The sequence below is a fragment of the Bombus vancouverensis genome, chromosome 12 (genome assembly GCF_051014615.1).
Source record: "Bombus vancouverensis nearcticus chromosome 12, iyBomVanc1_principal, whole genome shotgun sequence".
Lineage (NCBI taxonomy): Eukaryota > Metazoa > Arthropoda > Insecta > Hymenoptera > Apidae > Bombus > Bombus vancouverensis.
Window position 1 is genome coordinate 6586161 of NC_134922.1, and position 17418 is coordinate 6603578.

Here is a 17418-nt window from a genome sequence, read left to right on the forward strand (position 1 = left end):
TATCTTGTTAATTTTATGACATCCATTGTCGTATAAATTAGTAACATTTATTTATTTGTTATAATATATTTGATATTTAATACTAATATTTAAAATCAATACCATCCGGTATGAGAATTAGGATTTATTAAATATAATTTATTTTTTTGTACATATAATTTGTCGAGTTTCATTACTGCTTTCATGAATTGACTTGAATTAATCATTCAGCATATGTTTACAATATGATAAAAGAAATGTTTTCTGTTTCACTTCTTTGAAAAGAAACAGTTGATACGCTGGCGTCTCGTTAAATGCATTAAAATTAGTATCAAGGAATGTTAGAGTGCGATTATCAGATGTATCTTCTGCAACAATGAACTCAAACATACTGTACATATATTGCATAAAAGGCATTCTCTCTTTGTCTAATATTATCGCTCTGATGCATGAACAGCTTCGAACGCTTTATCTAAAAAGTTCGATATCTTCTATTTACTATGTACAAATGTGTGAATTTTCAATTTGCTGTTCTGACTATCTTTCTCTTTGAAAATATATATCACAAGCCCCGATTTAAGTACCATTTCATTTAAAGTTTTTTTGTCATGCGTTATTGCATATTAAGGAAACTGGCTAACAACTGTGTAGCAGATGACATCAAACAGGTGTTTCGGGATTGTCCCATTCCTCGGCGTCTTGACGCGATAAGAACCGCACTTGCGAAGCTTCTCGTACCATTAAACTAACAGTGTCGGAATAATCAACAACATCGATGGATCGTTCTCCATCACGTGGTAAACTTTTATTCGAGGAAATCGAGCTACTGTTCTCCTCGCTGCAGTCGTGTTTAAACACGCTATCAGATTGCGAGTGAGTTGGAGTAGATAATTCGGAAACTAACGGCGTGGACTCATCCTCGCTCTCTCCTGGAGCAGGCGAGACAGGTAACGTCCCCATAAGACGGTCTTTCAGTTTGCTTAACTTTTCCAAGCTGGAGTTTGGAACAGGGACCGATAAAATTAACTCATCATTTAAGGTCGAAGTTGAACATCGTTTCTTCATAGGTGTAGAGATAGCCGATTTCATGGGTATATTATTAGCTACATAGTATTCATCTGTTGATTTGGATCTGAAGGCGGGTCTGGGAGAAGGCGGAGGAGACACAAAAAGCGACGCTGGTCTACTACTGATAGAATTGCCTCCACTCTTTCTTAGCTCTTTACGTCCGAACGAACAAGCTGATCTGGTGCTAAGTTGAGATGTAATACTACGTTGAGAGTTCGTACGTTGAAGATGTACTGTCGACTCGAACGAGCTGTCGTCTGACGTCTCTGGTTCATCGTTGACTGGTACCCAGTGTAGAAGTGGATTAGATTGAAGAATCACATAATCTGTATCTTGAGGGGCCATCGAAATGGATCCTAAAACAAATCTTCATATTATCCAGTTTTTCCTTTTTGGTCGCACGAGATGCATTAAATGTAAGTTGAAAGCTCATCTGTTAAGCGGTGAATGATAAAACATTAAGCATTATAGAAGAGGATTCCTAAATGAAACACGATTAGTTATTAAATTAATTTTTTTTTTTTGATGAGATGATTTAATTGTTCGTAATATTGTTGTGATTTTGAATAACGATATAAAATTAAAGCACTCGATAAGCTTATAGATCTAGTCTAAGAAAGATAATATCACTTCAAGTTTCCAACAGAGTTTTATTGCCATTCGCATTTATAATATAATTATCCAACAATTCAGTTAGGATAATTGTACATACAGTACCAAAGAACACACGAATAAAGAAGAAAATATAATGATAGTCTTTACTTTGGTATATAAAATGTTTTCTTATAGAAGCTTATCTTTCTAAATATACAAGATCTATCAGCATAAACATCCCAAAAAGAAGTATATTTGTATAACATTCAATGACAGTAACAACTAATTATCACAGCCTGTTTCACAAATGTGTTCATTATGGAAAAATACAGTATTTCTGAATGTATGACTATTAAGCATTAGCATTATATTATTTGCGACAGGAATACCTAGAGTATTTTCCAGAATTTTAGGAATACAAAATGACACAGTTTTCTTTTTCGCAAGCTATACCATTAATGTACTTAAACTACTATACGAAAATGATATTTTTACTATATCTATGATAACACATACATCCAAATCACTACCGTAATAATAATAATAATAATATATTACAATGAATGACATTTTTCTTTTTTTAACACAGACATTCGTTTATATCATTTAATTATAGTAACCCAGTCTCTCGTAACGCGTTGGCACATTTTCAAAAATTTGACACATGTAGAGTCAATAGTAGGATGAAGGTGATAATAATTCTTTTAATTTCTATCATATATATTATACTTAAAATATATATGTATATAAATAAATTAGATTTTTATTGACTGTCCGTTGTATGTAGGTACACCTATCTGTTCATAATACTGCTACGATTTCATCTACGCATGAATATGGGTGGTAAGAAACATTTAAACAACAGTTATATTGACCAAATTTTTCGGCGGAACTGAAACATTGCGGATGATAAGTTTTGTATAACCATCTTCGAATGCAGTGAGGTCATATTGATGCTGTACACACATGATACATGATCGAGTTACACAGCTATATCTGATTTAAATTCATTAAAAATTTGTACTATATTCTAGTACGGTGTCACACTTTTGGTCTGGTTGTGGTGGTTCTTGAACTATAACCAGAGGCAGTGAAAGTGGTAGGGGAGAGGGCTCACCTGCAAGTGAGTCTGATGGTACCACTGCAGAAGATGGTACATCTAATACATCTTCACACGCTTCTTCATTTAAAGTTTGTAATGCACCACATATCATCTGTTCTTCTAAAGTTACCTGAAAAATTTAATTACTTGTTTCCCTATTTGATGTTTTAGTATTAAACTTATAATAGTTATTCATGTGTTTTATAAAGGAATTAATATGAAATGTTAAATACGATTTCGCTCACCTGGAACTAAAACCGAGCACGATTGTAATGAGAACAATACTTAATTAATTGATTAATTAATTGTTAGAATAAACATACTTCTATGATTTTATTCATATAGAGTAAAGAAGCTTACTTGTTTTTCCATAATAGATTGTTTAGTTTGATCTCGTCTAGGACCATCGGTTCTTGATGTTCCCTTGTCTTTTTCTACATGTGTTGGCACACGTATCGAAGTATTTTGTAAAGCATGATCTTAAATAATAAGAGACAATTTTTATATACATTTGATATTTTATACTTTTATAATATATTACTATTTATATAAATAATCGGTATACGTACCTCCTCCTTTTCGTTGAATTTGTTCCGATCCTACGGTGAATCGAACACTTCGTGAACCTTCTTCTTGTGTGCTAAACGATGAAACTTCCAATTCTCTAAGCGACACAATCACCATACGAAACAATTCCCAATCTCCAAAAGCCATTTTAAGAACCTACAAATAAAGAATTATTATTGACTGCATAATACCTGTCAGTTAAAATCATGGAAGTAAAGCTTACCTTTTTCAACTCCTGTAAATCACAATGCAATAAAACTCTACCATTAATGTTATTCTCTTTAATAACTTGTTTGTACTGTGGTGCTTGATTAGGACTTATACTGTCGATCCTATCAATAAGGTCGCAAATTCCATTTACTGTTAAAGATGATAGTCTTATCTCCAAAATCTCGGACTAAGAAAAAGAAAATTATATAACAATAATGTAATAATAATAGTCATAGTATCATTATAATATCATGTTATATGTATATATACCGGTAATGTTGTAGTTGCAGAGAGTGGTTTAACCGCTGGTTCCATGGGAAGTACTTGCCACGATGGAGTAGTCTGCCAATCGAATGTTGGCTGCATACACGGTTGTACCCATGATGTTGATGGTACCGGTACATGTCCTTGTAGACTTGGTGTTTTAACAAGTTTCATTGTTCGATTTGATAAACCACTTTTATTTACACTCCATGATTCATGTGTATTACTAGGTAAAGTCCAAGGACTATACTGTTTATATGGACCAAGTAGTCCTGATTCTTCTTCCATACTCTGTTGCTCCTCTTTTATTTTTTTCTTAATATAAGGATCGAGATTTATTGTGAATGGTAAGAATATTTTCATATCGCTAACAAGTAAACTCGAACGATGAAACGTCAGGAAAATATCTAGTTTCCGTTCATCTCTATCCATTTCTAACAGAGGTTGAACTTCTTTAAGTACTGGGATTTGGGGTCGTATCCTAATGATTTGAAAAGAAGCATTAAATACAAACCGGCTATTAAAATGTTACAAAGCATTTATTTGGAAAAGACATACTTATCATAAAGACTTTTCAACGACATGGAATCATCTAAACTATCTTCATACATATCGTAATGAAGAATCAACCAAGACGTCCTAAATGGCCATTGTTCAGTAATATTGATCCAACTAGCTAAATGATACCAGTTGAAATCAATTTGGAATGCTTTTAATAATCTTCCTAAAAAGAGGCATATAATATATTAGAAACAAGCAGGACACATAGAAATGAGTCCCTCAGAGATTAGTTGTTTTTATTACCAGTGACATAAACAACATTCATTAATCTTCTCATACTACGAGGATTCACATCACTAAAGTAATCGTCAGTGAGAAGCATTTTATTGAGATCTTGTGCACCGCCCAATCGATTTAAATTGCTACCGATGCTACTTGCGATTGACTCGCTTAATCGTAATTTTCTACTGCCTTTTCTGCTTTGCGGTTTCAACTTTTCATTGCTGTTCATTATAGCAGACTCCGTGCTAAGTCTTCTGTTAGAAACAGAGTGATGCATTGTACTAGTCGCGGTGTAATTTACACTTTCCTCGGCTTCGGTCCACGTAGTTTTTCTACTATGTTGGGCAGTTTGTTGAGCTACTTTTACCTTTCGCAAACCACTGTTTTGCAAATAAAATGGAAGATGCACCATATTACGTAAGTAATCGTGTCCTCCGATATTAGACTCTGTGAATAATCTTCTACTATTGACTTCCACTGCCTGAATGTAAGAAACAAAATTTTATATCATGTAAAAAACTATACATATCACGTTTCATGAAAAGATAATGAAACATTTTGAGATACCTTGGCAATAATATGTGGATCGATCGCTAATATAACAACAAATGGATAACCGTTATCACTGAATAATGCTTGTATAGCATCTAAAACTAACAACACTTTATCTTGTTCACAACTATCCAGACCATCCACAATTATTACTAATCTGCTTTGTTGTGCCATAAAACTATCTAGGCATTTAACCTGTTTTATTTTTTACAAAAATTTTGTTAAGTATAAAGAACAGTTTAATGAAAATACATTATTCAATTATTCAATTAATATGTAATATACCATCTCGGTCATTAAACTGACTTCGCTTCTTAGCGTCTGTATAAAACCTTCGCTTTTTAAAGTCTCTAACTTAGAAATGCTGCGCTGTAGGTGCCGTCTTTGAGAGAAAACAAGTGCTTGCAACGTTCGACTCCATGTATATAAGTTTGCTATTACGCTAACAGCTAGTATTAAGGCAACGGTTATCATAATAATGTGTGATGTAACTCTTTCTATTGTTGGCCTGTAATATTAAAAATTGAAAGAAATAATTAATTATAACAATTTTGATTTTATAGTTTTTCTGAGAAATTGTATACTAACTCGCTGCTAGAAATATCGATGAGATAGACCGTAAGTACGGAAATACCAACGAGTAAACTGCAAAAGCAGAATTCAAATATAACTATATATGGTAAACAACAAAGATGTCTCCATTTCCATGTTGTCGTTGATTTATCTGGTTTTGGTCTGAATGCTCTGTAGAGTCGCGTGGATAAGGAACCAAACTCATTCTCAATGGAATCATAAAGCGATCCTACCATTTGTACTACTGCGTTCTCTCCGGCAGCAGTTGTGCCGACTCGGGTTTGGTCAGTAAAATAGAACTTTATGGGTTGAACAGTGATATCATCGTGAACTCGACCACCAGGAGGATGACAAAAAATTACTTGTAAAAGCAGTTTTAATGAATTTAATTTTGTAGTCAGAGCTACCGTGAAATTGTATGGCCAATACCAATCATATCTACGATTTAAATATTTCATAATTAAATACTATGAAAATACATAAAGTATATACTTTCAATCTTGCAATCTTACCTTTTGTTAGCATACCAGACAAGTATCAAAAAAGTGTACGTAAAAAAAATAAGACTTATACCACACGCAAGTCCAACAATCCATGATTGGAGGGCAAGACCTATTGTGATACCCACTAACAAAGATACATGAGTTACTACTACGAATAATAAGACAGAAAATTGGAATACTGGGTCCATCCATTGGCGAGCAAAATTTTTCATTTCCTCTGAAAAAATTATTACCAGTATATGAGTATTTTATGCAATTTTTAATTTAGTTGTTGCATTTGTAAATCATTGCAAATATTACCTCTTAATTTATTTAACAAAAATGATTTTCCTGAACCCCACTTCGCGTAAAGGCCAACAGTTATAGGCGTTGAAAGAGATGGTTCACTGAGGATATCCGCTAACGCACTACTGTACAAGTCGTAACCAAGCATATTTTCATTATCTTCATTGGTATTAAGACGCCCTAAAATGAACATTCAGTTATATTCAGTTGATAGAAAAAAAAAAAAGAAAGAAAGAAAGAAAAGAGGAACTATATTATGTACTATTGGCTTTATTTAATCTTATTGATTAATGACTTACGTGCACCAAATATTTGTCCAAGAATGGTCTTTGGATGATTGATGTCGATATTATAAGGAGTCTCTCCTTGTCTATTTGGACGGTACAGTAGTTGACTATTTTTTGGATTTCTCAATAGTATCTCAACGATGGCTTTCGATCTAGCTCGCATAGCTATATGTAGCACAGTATCACCTTTTTTATCGGTGGCTGATACTTTAGCTTTTTTGTCTAGCAATATCTGTACGATTTCAGCGTTTCGCGATCGAACTGCCCGTAATAATGGAGTATCACCATCTTTTGTCGCAATTTCTAAATCTGGGTTTGCATTTAATAACAGTTTCAATATTGAAATATTGCCTTTTTCGACTGCTATGTAGGTTGCAGTTTTCTTATCCTAAAATATTTATAAAATTTGAATGGTTGTCCTGAGATACTGATTAAAATACATCGCCAAAAATAATGGAGTCATTTTGGACACAAAGATAAACGAAAAGTATTTTACACTTAAAGGTAAGTAATTTTATTTGTGTAAAAATGAAATACATAAAGTAATATATGATTGATATTTGTACCTTGCCGGCAATGTCGACATCAGCATACTTTTTTAAAAGAGATTCAACCACTCCTCTATGACCGCCTTTCACAGCATGAATTAAATTTGTATCACCAGCCCTATCTTGAATGTTCACATAAGCACCAGCATTCAAAAGAGCATTTGCTATTTCGTGATGCCCCTCTCGGCAAGCTATTGCCAGAGCTGTGCATCCATCTTTATCTAACGCGTTCACGTTTGGTTTATGTTCTAAAAGAAGTAGTACCACCTCCAAGTGATTCCCAAGAGTGGCCACTAGAAGAGCTGTCCACGAGTACTGCAGTACAAAGTTTTATTAATTATCTGAAGATTTCATTGAGAGAGGGAGAGAGAGAAAGACACGGAGAGATTACTTTAGAGATGTGAAACGACCACAAGTTCATATAACTGATCTGTCATCTTTTCTTTGCAAGTGCATAAAAATCTGTAGTCTAATTATCATTTATATAAAACTAAAGTCTTACCATGCCAGCAGTATCGACATTAGCACCAGCTTTTAGAAGAGTATCTACAATTTCTACGTGGCCTTTACGCGACGCCCACACCAACGCTGTAGTACCATACTAAAAATTGAAAAAAATGCATTAACACAGACTTCTCCGACAATGTATGGTAAGTCGCAGTATGGATTTTTCTGTCTCTAGTTAATACAACTTAAAAGATGGTAAATATAGATTACCTTGTCACCGACATTGACTTTAGCACCATGAGCAATAAGATCCTTAACAATATCGGGGTAACCCCTGCCTGCGGCCCATAACAACGAAGATATGTGAAAATTTCCATGTGCATTGACGTCAGCTTCTCGTCCTAGTAGCATCATCACCGTCGGCGACCTACCTTTATACGTCGCCCACATAAGTGCAGTCCACCCTCCCTAAAAATAGATTATTCCCTCTTCTTACTATTTGTCCGATTTCTTTATGATTATTAAATATTTCATTCGTAACGAAATGAAACTTTAGAGAAACTTTAAAACATGAAATTAGAATATATAGATATAATTAATGACAGAAAAATGTTGTAAAGTGTGAAAATAAAATAGAGTGTAGGAAATTAATAGATGAATAAGAAAGGGATCCGTGTACTTAAAGTACTTAGAAAGGAATATCTTCAAAGGGAAAATCTTAAAAAGAAAAAAATTTTTCAATTTACAAAAGTTTGTGCTAAAGCTAAAGTGGTGTAAGCCAAAAAGTTGATAAGGACAAAAAAATTCACTTATTCTGCTATTCACCGAGAAACTGATGAAGATTTATACAACTTCTGCACAAAACAGAATAGAGGTTTTGCTTTCGAGATATGCTATTCAACCAAATAGACAAAGGATTGACTTACACCACTTTTACATTAAACGACTCGTTTAGAATAAATCTCTTTTATCTTTCAAAGATCTAAAAGAAACGTTTAGTTTCTAAAAATGTAAAATAAATATTTTAATTTCTAAAAATTTTAAATAAGCTTTGTTCGCTATCTTTAGCTCGCTAGATATTGAGAAATTGCTCTCACTTTATAACTAATAAAAATATATTAAAGAATTAGAGACCTTACCATGTCTCTGTGTTCCAAATCAGCGCCATGTTCGAGTAATTCAAGGCACACATCTGTGTGCCCTTCCTTGGCCGCACACAATAACGCCGTCCAATTATCCTGAAAAAATGAAATTGTTTATACAATAGGCAGGAAAAAGACATATATAAAATTCAACAGATCATATAACACATAATACTAACTGCGTCCTCTGCATTAACATCTGCTCCATGATTGATAAGCTCTCGTACAAAGTGTATCTTTCCCTTAGTTGCTGCAAGGATGAGGGCTGTACTACCATTCTATTGTAAGAACAACGAAATCAACTATTTAGTATCTGATTATAGACAAAGCCAAATCTATTAAAAAGTTATTAAAAATCTTTCAAAATTAGCATAATTAAAGGAAGAGTTAAATCATTCAAAGGGATGAAAAGCATGGTATTAAGAAAGTTTCGACCAAGATTACTTTTAACGAGATCTTAATCTTCACAGAAATACGGAAAAACAAACTCAGAACAGAGTCGAACTATACGAACACGCGCATAAAACAACACAAAAGGAATTTTCCTTGAGGTTTCAAGATCATTTGTGTTTTCCTCGATTCTCATAAATTCGTGGAAAAATAATTCAAGACAGAGTTAAACTGTCTAGACACACGGATAAAATAAAGTACGACAAATTTTCCTTCCGACGATTTTTCCTTCAAATTTAAATCATTTTTTAAAATGGAATTGTATATTTATAAAGAATGACAATTTCAAAGGAGATATCTTTAATTTATAAACATTTTAAATATAATATTTCCGACAGAGGGGGGGGGGTACATTTCTCCATGAAATAAAAGCTGATGGAATTAAAAAATATCTTAATCCAAATGGAAGTGGTTATTTTAATGTTACCTCGTCTCGGTCATCGATCAGTACTCGTTTGTTTTCGAGGAAGCTTTGAAGACCAGCGAGATTATCGTCTGTGATATAGCTGGCGAGAGATCGGTAGCAGAGTGATACCATCGAGTCAGTCCGATGCAAGGTCTGTGAAAAAAAATATCAACTCGTTAAAAATGAGCAAACGATTATTTGAGACTGAACTGTCACGTTTTTATTCGACAATAGAAAGCCTCAGAGCATAGCGAATTAATTGCTGCATAAGTAGTAAATGAGGAAACAGTCGGCAGAAATCGATACTTGGATAACTTGCGTGTGATATTTAAATTTAATATACAGGGTGTTTGGTAACTGGTGGTACAAGCGGAAAGGGGGTGATTCTACGCGATAAAAGAAGTCGAAAATATAGAATAAAAATTTTTCGTTCGAGGCTTTGTTTTCGTGAAAATCGACTTTGAATTTTCGCTCGGTACGCGTGCACTTTATCACGTCTCGTTATAACGGATCTCACTGTAGATCGTTGTCTCGATGGAAAAATTAAAAAAAAAAACAAAAATTAAAAAAAAATTTTTATTCTATATTTTCGACTTCTTTTTTCGCGTAGAATCACCCCCTTTCCGCTTGTACCACCAGTTACCAACAACTCTGCATAATATATTTACTGCCTTTCTACTTCTTCTAAAAATATAGAAAATTAAATACTTGATATTTAAATGTTATATCTACTCTATTCCTTAAATTTAATATTAATCCTCAATCAACAATGCTGATTTATAGATGCTCATAAAAATCTCAAGTTTAAAATATTTAAATTAATTTTCAATAAATCAATGTTAAATATTCTGATCCAAACTGTTGTCACAAAAATATACCGTGTCTTGCGAATTTCGTGCTTATACTAATTTGCCTTAAATTGCGCAATACACGGAACAATTAACACTTGACACGAGATCAAATGCTAAATACATAATAGTTTACACGACACAGTTAACGTGGTTTTTTAAGAAGTAAATAGAAGTAATGGTTCGACCAAATCAATTACCAGAGTAAAGATTTATCGGGAACATCTCTTTGAAGCCCCAAGTAGAAATAATACAATTTAGTATTTTAGATATTATAATTTAGTATTTTTAACATAAATAGCTTTAGTATATTTGTATAGTAAATTATATAACATGTATATTCAAACTTCCTAATTTTTCGGTCTTTCTATGCCAAGAAAGAAAATCACACAAATTGAGAAGTTTTTAGGCCAATTAGGGCTACTTTTATTTAGAGCAGGAATCGTGGAAAATGTTTCCGTTATCCGATTGGAGGAAACATGCGGTTGTAAATAATTTTCACGATGCATGGGAGCGGCAGGTATACGTAGAGCTTGTACATATTTCAGAGGAGCACAATAGAATATGGGTCAGCGATAACGAATGAATCAGAACCGGTAGAAATTGAAACGCAAGTAGAAAGGATAAGATACAAATGGAACCACGAACGTCGTTGCACAATAGTATTAGGTTGTCCGAAAAGTTTCTTTCGTTTTATAAGGAAATAATAGACGCACAATGATTTTTGTATCATATTAGTTTATTGAATATAATAATAGAATATAATAATAGAAATATAACGAAATGGATCATACCTAATTCAATAAAATAATATAAAACAGAAATTGCTGTTCATTTATTATCATCTTATAAACGAAAGAAACTTTTCGGACAACCTAATATTAGACGACAATCATGTAAAATCTCAAATCTTTGCTCCGGGATAGAAATAAAATTTCAACAAAAATATCCTAAAAATATCCTGATACATACACCTATTCATTTAGGTTTATTTATATATTTTATGTTAAATATTTATCTAGCAATAACATTTTCAAAACTCGAAGCGCACAAATTGTATTTTTGCAAAAAATTAGCATCTTCTGCGTGCGAAAAACATAGTAGATACATACATCAAACCTGGAGCTTGTTTGCAAGGCTGTTAATCGCGCTATTAATACGCCATGAAATTAACACTTCAAGCCTTGATACGATTAATAATATTATCAACGATGATTGCTTTCTGATCGAAAATAGATTCGAAGTAATTATTATTTCGCAACAGTCGAATGTTAATAGTCGTGAAATGGTGGTGAAAAGAAAATTTATATAACAACACCTTAAAAGCCGGGACCTTAAAAAATTGTTTAACTTTTTTAAGATAGTAAAAATAATAAGCTGTTAATGCGGCTTTGGTAAGATACGTACATATACATTTCCATTCACACATAAGTTTGATCAATCCATGCGAATCACCTTAATCGTTGGAACGTAGACCAGTATTGGATCCATCTAGCCTGATAAAACACCATGACTCGTGTTTTACATCATGTTCTCAATGTTAATTCCGTTTACTCACGGACGAATGCGATATCGTTATGAATAAGTACCGGCGAGATCAATTTTAACCGAGTTCAACGAAATCCTATTATACAACTTACGTTTTATAACTTGCGTGCTATTCAATCAAATATCTATTCGCATCATTAAAAAACAAAAAAAATTGAAAATAAAGAAACGTTACCTCCGAAATATTTACTCTTTTACTGTCCAAAAACTTGAGAAGTTTGAGATCTTGGTTAATATATTAGTTCTACAATACAGTAGAATTCCATTTATGTGAATTTTTCGGAGGACAAAAATTTCGTTCACATAATAGGAGTACGTTCGGATAAATAAATTTAACTAGCAGAAATTCAGTTAATCGAGTACTAACTAAAATTTCACTGCAATAAATGAAGTTCTATCGTAGTTGCTACCTAAATCTTTATAGTAATTCAGACCTTGCGTTTTATCTGAATTGGCTATAATAAATTAAACGAGCAAGGATAATACATTCAACGAAATCTTGTAAATATATACAGTACAAAAGCGTGGAATTACTTCTCCACTTGTGCTTATATTGAATCACCTATTAATTTTATAATTAATCTAAAATTAATCCTACAAATATGAATAGTAGTGTTCTTTACTTCGAAGAAATTTTTAACCAAAGAATTTCTTAAGTAGATGCGAAGATTTCAAAATTGTAATCTTTCTTTAAATTCTTAATTACTATGACATACATAGTGAAGCTTGTGGCAAGCATAAATCGCAAAATTTTCAAATAAATGCTGTTGAACTGGTTAAATGTAACGAGAACGTTTGAAAAGTTTCAATAAAATAAAACACAAACTGGAATCACGCGATAGTCATTAATTATCACTTCATCAAAGACGTTACAAGAAATTTATGTTCATTACTGTGCCAAAAGTTTGAAATGAGCGATACAGCGACGAGTAATAGAATTAACGAGATTACAAGCCATTCAAAGATACCAAAACTACTACCAGGAACGATGATTAATGACCATTGACCGTGACATTGTTAAAGTATCCTTCCTTGAAATTTCACGATCTAACATGAGCATCAGTGCCACTGGAATATTTTATTCCTGTTCAATTATTTTATTTCAACGAATGCTTCAGATAATCTGTAGCCAACGATTAAATATTTCTTCTGAATTTAATTAAAAAGAAGTGTCAGAAAAGAAAAACAAAATAATTGGCAAAAAAAGAAATATAAGAAACATCTAAATCCAAAAAACGATTGACTCGATCAAGCACGATATTCCGTTAAATCTTTTACATTAAATATTTATAAAAAAATATCCAAGTATCTGTCCTTGATATCTTCATTCACCGTAAAAGACGTAGAACATATAATTCTATAAGGATATACACAGATAACAGAGACACAACAAACACTGTAAACCCTCTTTCAGACATTGTTCAACAACGAATTATTCATCCTAGTATCTGCTCTTAAAGCATTCGTGTCACATTTCTATTCCCATCATTACTTTAAAATTATTAAAAAACTTTCTCAAAATAAAATTAGACGCCAAAATTAGATTAAACTCACACACAGTAATAAGTGGAAATGTTAAAACAATAAGACGATCCTGAGAAAACTTGTGACTATTGTAATCCTTCTTTCAAACATTACTTAACGACGAATCCATCCTGGCATCTCCTTTTCAAACGTTCGTGTCGTATTTCCATTTGTGGCATTGATTTAAAATCGTTAAAAACCTTTCCTCCTTCTAAACAAACTAGATTTTCAAATAAGGTGGATTAATGTCATACACAGTAGTAAGCGTAAATGTTAAAACGTCAAGAAAGTGCTGAAACAGCTTCTTATTAATGAAAGCGGTTCCTCTTGCTTGATAAAAACATTCAAAAAGTAAAACCAGCTGATCTAATCTTGAAAAAGTCTACGATCACACAGCTTCTTATTAATGGAAGCGGTTCCTCTTTCCTAGTAAAAACACTCGAAAAGAAAACCAGAGTAAAACGGCGATCTAAGACAGCGACTAACCGTTTGCGAGTGTCTGCGAATTCCGAAGTTGAACTTCCGGCCAGGTTCACCATCGGTGGCTGGCGCGGTGAACGTGAATGTGGGTACATGAAAATACGGGAACACGTGGTGATGATGATGGTGATGATGATGATGATGCGAATGATGGTTCGGATCCTCCTCTTCGCCTTCTTCCTCGCCTGAAATTGGTTGCGACCCAGGTATATGAAGTCGAAGGAATGGTAACTTCATCTTCAACCCGGTTACTCCGCTTCTTTCTGGTATCTGCTCGCTGATAGACGAAATGTTCGACAGTTCGTTTCCATTCGACGTGGGCAATAAACAGTTTGGAACACCTGGATAAGCGCTGGCCAAGCTGGGAGCTAAACTCGAACAAATCGCAGCATTTGCTATGCTAGACCTTCTAATAGGATTAACGCTGGTTCCTGATAAAACATTTTGATAGTTGGCAGTTCCTGATTTTTCTCCCGAATCTAGATCTATGTTTATAGCAGGCAATGTCAATCTTCTTTGCGTACTCCTCTGATTGCCTCCTTCTTCCGAATTTGTACAATTTACATCATTTTTCGGAGTCTTGATGGAATCTTGTCGAGTTTGAAGAGGATCTTCTAACATTTTGGATGGATAGGTGTTTTCCAGACTGGAGGAATTATTGGAAAACGCGGACATGACTTTGTAATAACGTCTGATTAGAAGAGGAGAGACAGAGACTGCCGACGGAGGAACTGCTTTAATGGATTCGATATTTGGATGAGTAAGAATCTGCGAAGTCTCCTGAATTTCTGCAGCTGTCACCGATTGTGCTTTTTCTCTTGGTTGATCGAGTAATCGTAAATTTTGTAATGTTACGCCTGTAGGATCTTGAAGACTTCTCTTGCGTTGCATGGAAGTATTTAAATTGGAAGATTTGTAGGTTTCGTACGAAGAAAGAGATCTATGGCGTTTAAGTTCTGAAGGATTCGATGTTTCGAAAGGAAGAAAACTCGAGGTCGAGCCGCGCTCCAATTTCTTTGTCAAATCTACATTCTCGTAGGAACTTTCGTTGATGATATACTTAAACTTCGAGCAGAGAACGCCGAAGTTTTGGTCCGCACTGATCGATCGTGGCGAGCTTCCGGAAGCGGAGATTTCATAATTTTCGTTAGGAATTTCGCTGGAAGCAACCGAAAATCGTGTTTCACTTTCCCAATTATCGCTTTGCGTCTTTTCAATCTTCCCGCAATTTTGCGAATCACCCGACAAATTTTTACCGTTTGCGAATTTATCGATCCTCTTCTTCTGGCTAATCGATTCTCTCGAACCAATTTCTTGGGAAGGTCCACTATCTGATCCATCGGAATCTTTCGAAGTTTTGAACTCGAAGCCTCGTACCTCTCTTCCCTGTTCGTTCAAAGTTCTATCGACAAATTTCTCTAACAAAATTTGTTGTTGGCCGACTGATCCTTTTGAAGATCGTCCCTTTGAGTCACCAGAATTTTTTGACGACTTAGATTCGAAGCTTTGTGCTTTCTTTTCCTGCTCGTTCCAAGTTCTTTCTACAAATTCTTCTGATAAAATTTCATTGGCTGTTTGGTCGTTTGCAAACGAACGTTCTTCTCTGTTGATTGCAAGATCTTGCGCTTGTGATTCTTGCGACGCAACCACTATACCAGAATCCGCTTCAATCGTAATGGAGAATCTTCTATCGGTTTCTCTAGCTGCATCTTCCGCTTCTTTGTTCTCTTCGTCCCCTTCTTCCTCGATGCTGATTCGAAAATGATGTGTCGCGATCTTGACACGATCGTCTTTGGCCTTCCGCATTGCATTCTTTCCTCAACGTGCTTCGACGATACTCCAAGATAAAGCTTACTATGGATAAATACGTGGAAAATTTACGAGATTCCTTTCTTTCTTTTCGAAAACAAACACTGTGGCTGTTTGAGATATTGATATTTTTAAACATTTGGCCATTTGTTCAAATATTGGTATGATGTCTTTGACCTATAATTCTTCTTTTATCGAATCGCGTTGATAAGAGAAAGCGTGAATATTTTTAAAAATATTGGAGTGTCGTGTGGATAGAAATTATCACGATTGCAGCGCGCTCGATAATAAAGATACGAAGTAAAAATAAAAATAAGAGAACAATAGAAACAAACAGTTCGGACGGAAAGTCATTAGGAGATTTTGATTTTGAAAAATACTAAATAATTGATGTCCTACGTTCTAAGAACTTTTGCTTCGTATGTGACGTTGCTGATGTCACTGCAAGACAGTTATTAGAGCTATGCATTCTGGGAATAAGAATTCTAACGATTTATATTATCGAGATGAGTCGTAAATTTTTATAAGATCCTACTTTATGAAACTATTTCGTTGAAATGACGAAGTATCATAAAATCGGCCGAGAAATAAGGTCGTAAAATGAGTCGCTGTTTCAAGGACAATGAAGGAAAGTTTAATACGATCAAGTACTCTACATTTTATCAATCTCTACAATTCTATCAAAATTTATAATCTACCATATATTATAAAAGACGAACCCTGCAGAATTCAATATACGATGAAATATCCTCAATTTTAAATTATGAAAGTTAGATTCTGTAGAATCCAAAGCACAATAAAGTAGCTTCCGTTTCATCCACGTTAAATCATAAAGGACACATTTTATAACATCACAAAAATACAATAAAATATGCTCTATCTCATCGACATCAACGAATGAAAATAAAACCCTACAGAATTCACGATGCAATAAAATATACCCAATCTCATTAACTTTGGTAAAACTTTACAGTATCCAAAATAAAAGGAATTACATATCTTACATTTCACCAACTACAATTCAGATTCTAGAAAATTCAAAATAGACTAGATTAGAACAGAAATAGGACGAATTATTTTCCATTTCATCAACTGCAACTTAAATTCTATATAATTCTAAATAAAATGGAGAAGGAAGAATTCATAAACTATTCTCAGAATAGTTAGAATTCGACAACTATTCTCCACTCGATCCACTTAAAACCACATTCAATACCGTAAAAAACCGACCCGCGACAAGTTAGCGAGCCTGAGCATCCTTTCCAAATTTTTCGTAGTCATCCCTTTCTTCCTGCCTCTTCCTTTTCTTCACCTCGTCCAGCACCAAGGGCTCTCGGAACCAATGACAAACGCGTTTATCTCTCTCTTTATGTATAAGTATATCTAATGCACGCGGATCTAGCCAGATCTAGCGGAACGCGTGCGATCTGCGACGCCAGCAGATCGTTT

The 17418-nt window shown here is 34.0% G+C and overlaps 1 protein-coding gene and 1 long non-coding RNA gene across 10 annotated transcripts in view; one reads left to right on the top strand and one right to left on the bottom strand.

Annotated features, from left to right (window-relative positions):
• Positions 1–109: 109 nt before the first annotated feature.
• The window catches only part of Arms (Ankyrin repeat-rich membrane spanning), a 44224-nt gene continuing 26915 nt past the window's right edge, over positions 110–17418 (bottom strand). For 4 of the 8 annotated variants that reach the window (XM_076623163.1, XM_076623161.1, XM_076623158.1 and 1 more), the window contains 20 exons: positions 9782–9913; positions 9084–9182; positions 8902–9000; positions 8033–8230; positions 7818–7916; positions 7334–7630; positions 6780–7155; positions 6496–6660; positions 6205–6412; positions 5708–6130; positions 5405–5627; positions 5135–5314; positions 4589–5048; positions 4343–4508; positions 3791–4265; positions 3534–3707; positions 3313–3466; positions 3104–3222; positions 2759–2873; positions 110–1403 (listed from right to left, as the gene is read on the bottom strand). In XM_076623163.1, coding sequence (XP_076479278.1) covers positions 640–1403; positions 2759–2873; positions 3104–3222; positions 3313–3466; positions 3534–3707; positions 3791–4265; positions 4343–4508; positions 4589–5048; positions 5135–5314; positions 5405–5627; positions 5708–6130; positions 6205–6412; positions 6496–6660; positions 6780–7155; positions 7334–7630; positions 7818–7916; positions 8033–8230; positions 8902–9000; positions 9084–9182; positions 9782–9892 — 4905 coding nt within the window. In that variant the 5' untranslated portion in view covers positions 9893–9913 and the 3' untranslated portion in view covers positions 110–639. Of the gene's footprint in view, positions 1404–2758; positions 2874–3103; positions 3223–3312; positions 3467–3533; positions 3708–3790; positions 4266–4342; positions 4509–4588; positions 5049–5134; positions 5315–5404; positions 5628–5707; positions 6131–6204; positions 6413–6495; positions 6661–6779; positions 7156–7333; positions 7631–7817; positions 7917–8032; positions 8231–8901; positions 9001–9083; positions 9183–9781; positions 9914–12063; positions 12410–14166; positions 16015–17185; positions 17407–17418 lie in introns of those variants that run through there. The other 4 variants (XM_033331452.2, XM_076623159.1, XM_076623162.1 and 1 more) reach the window with 4 other exon arrangements.
• Positions 790–2760, top strand: LOC117155470 (uncharacterized). 2 transcript variants are annotated; one of them, XR_004463938.2, is made up of 3 exons: positions 790–926; positions 1019–1463; positions 2429–2760. It is a non-coding gene; the product is annotated as an uncharacterized LOC117155470 (long non-coding RNA). The 2 variants fall into 2 exon arrangements; XR_013059683.1 differs by lacking the exon at positions 2429–2760 and having other exon boundaries at positions 1019–1570.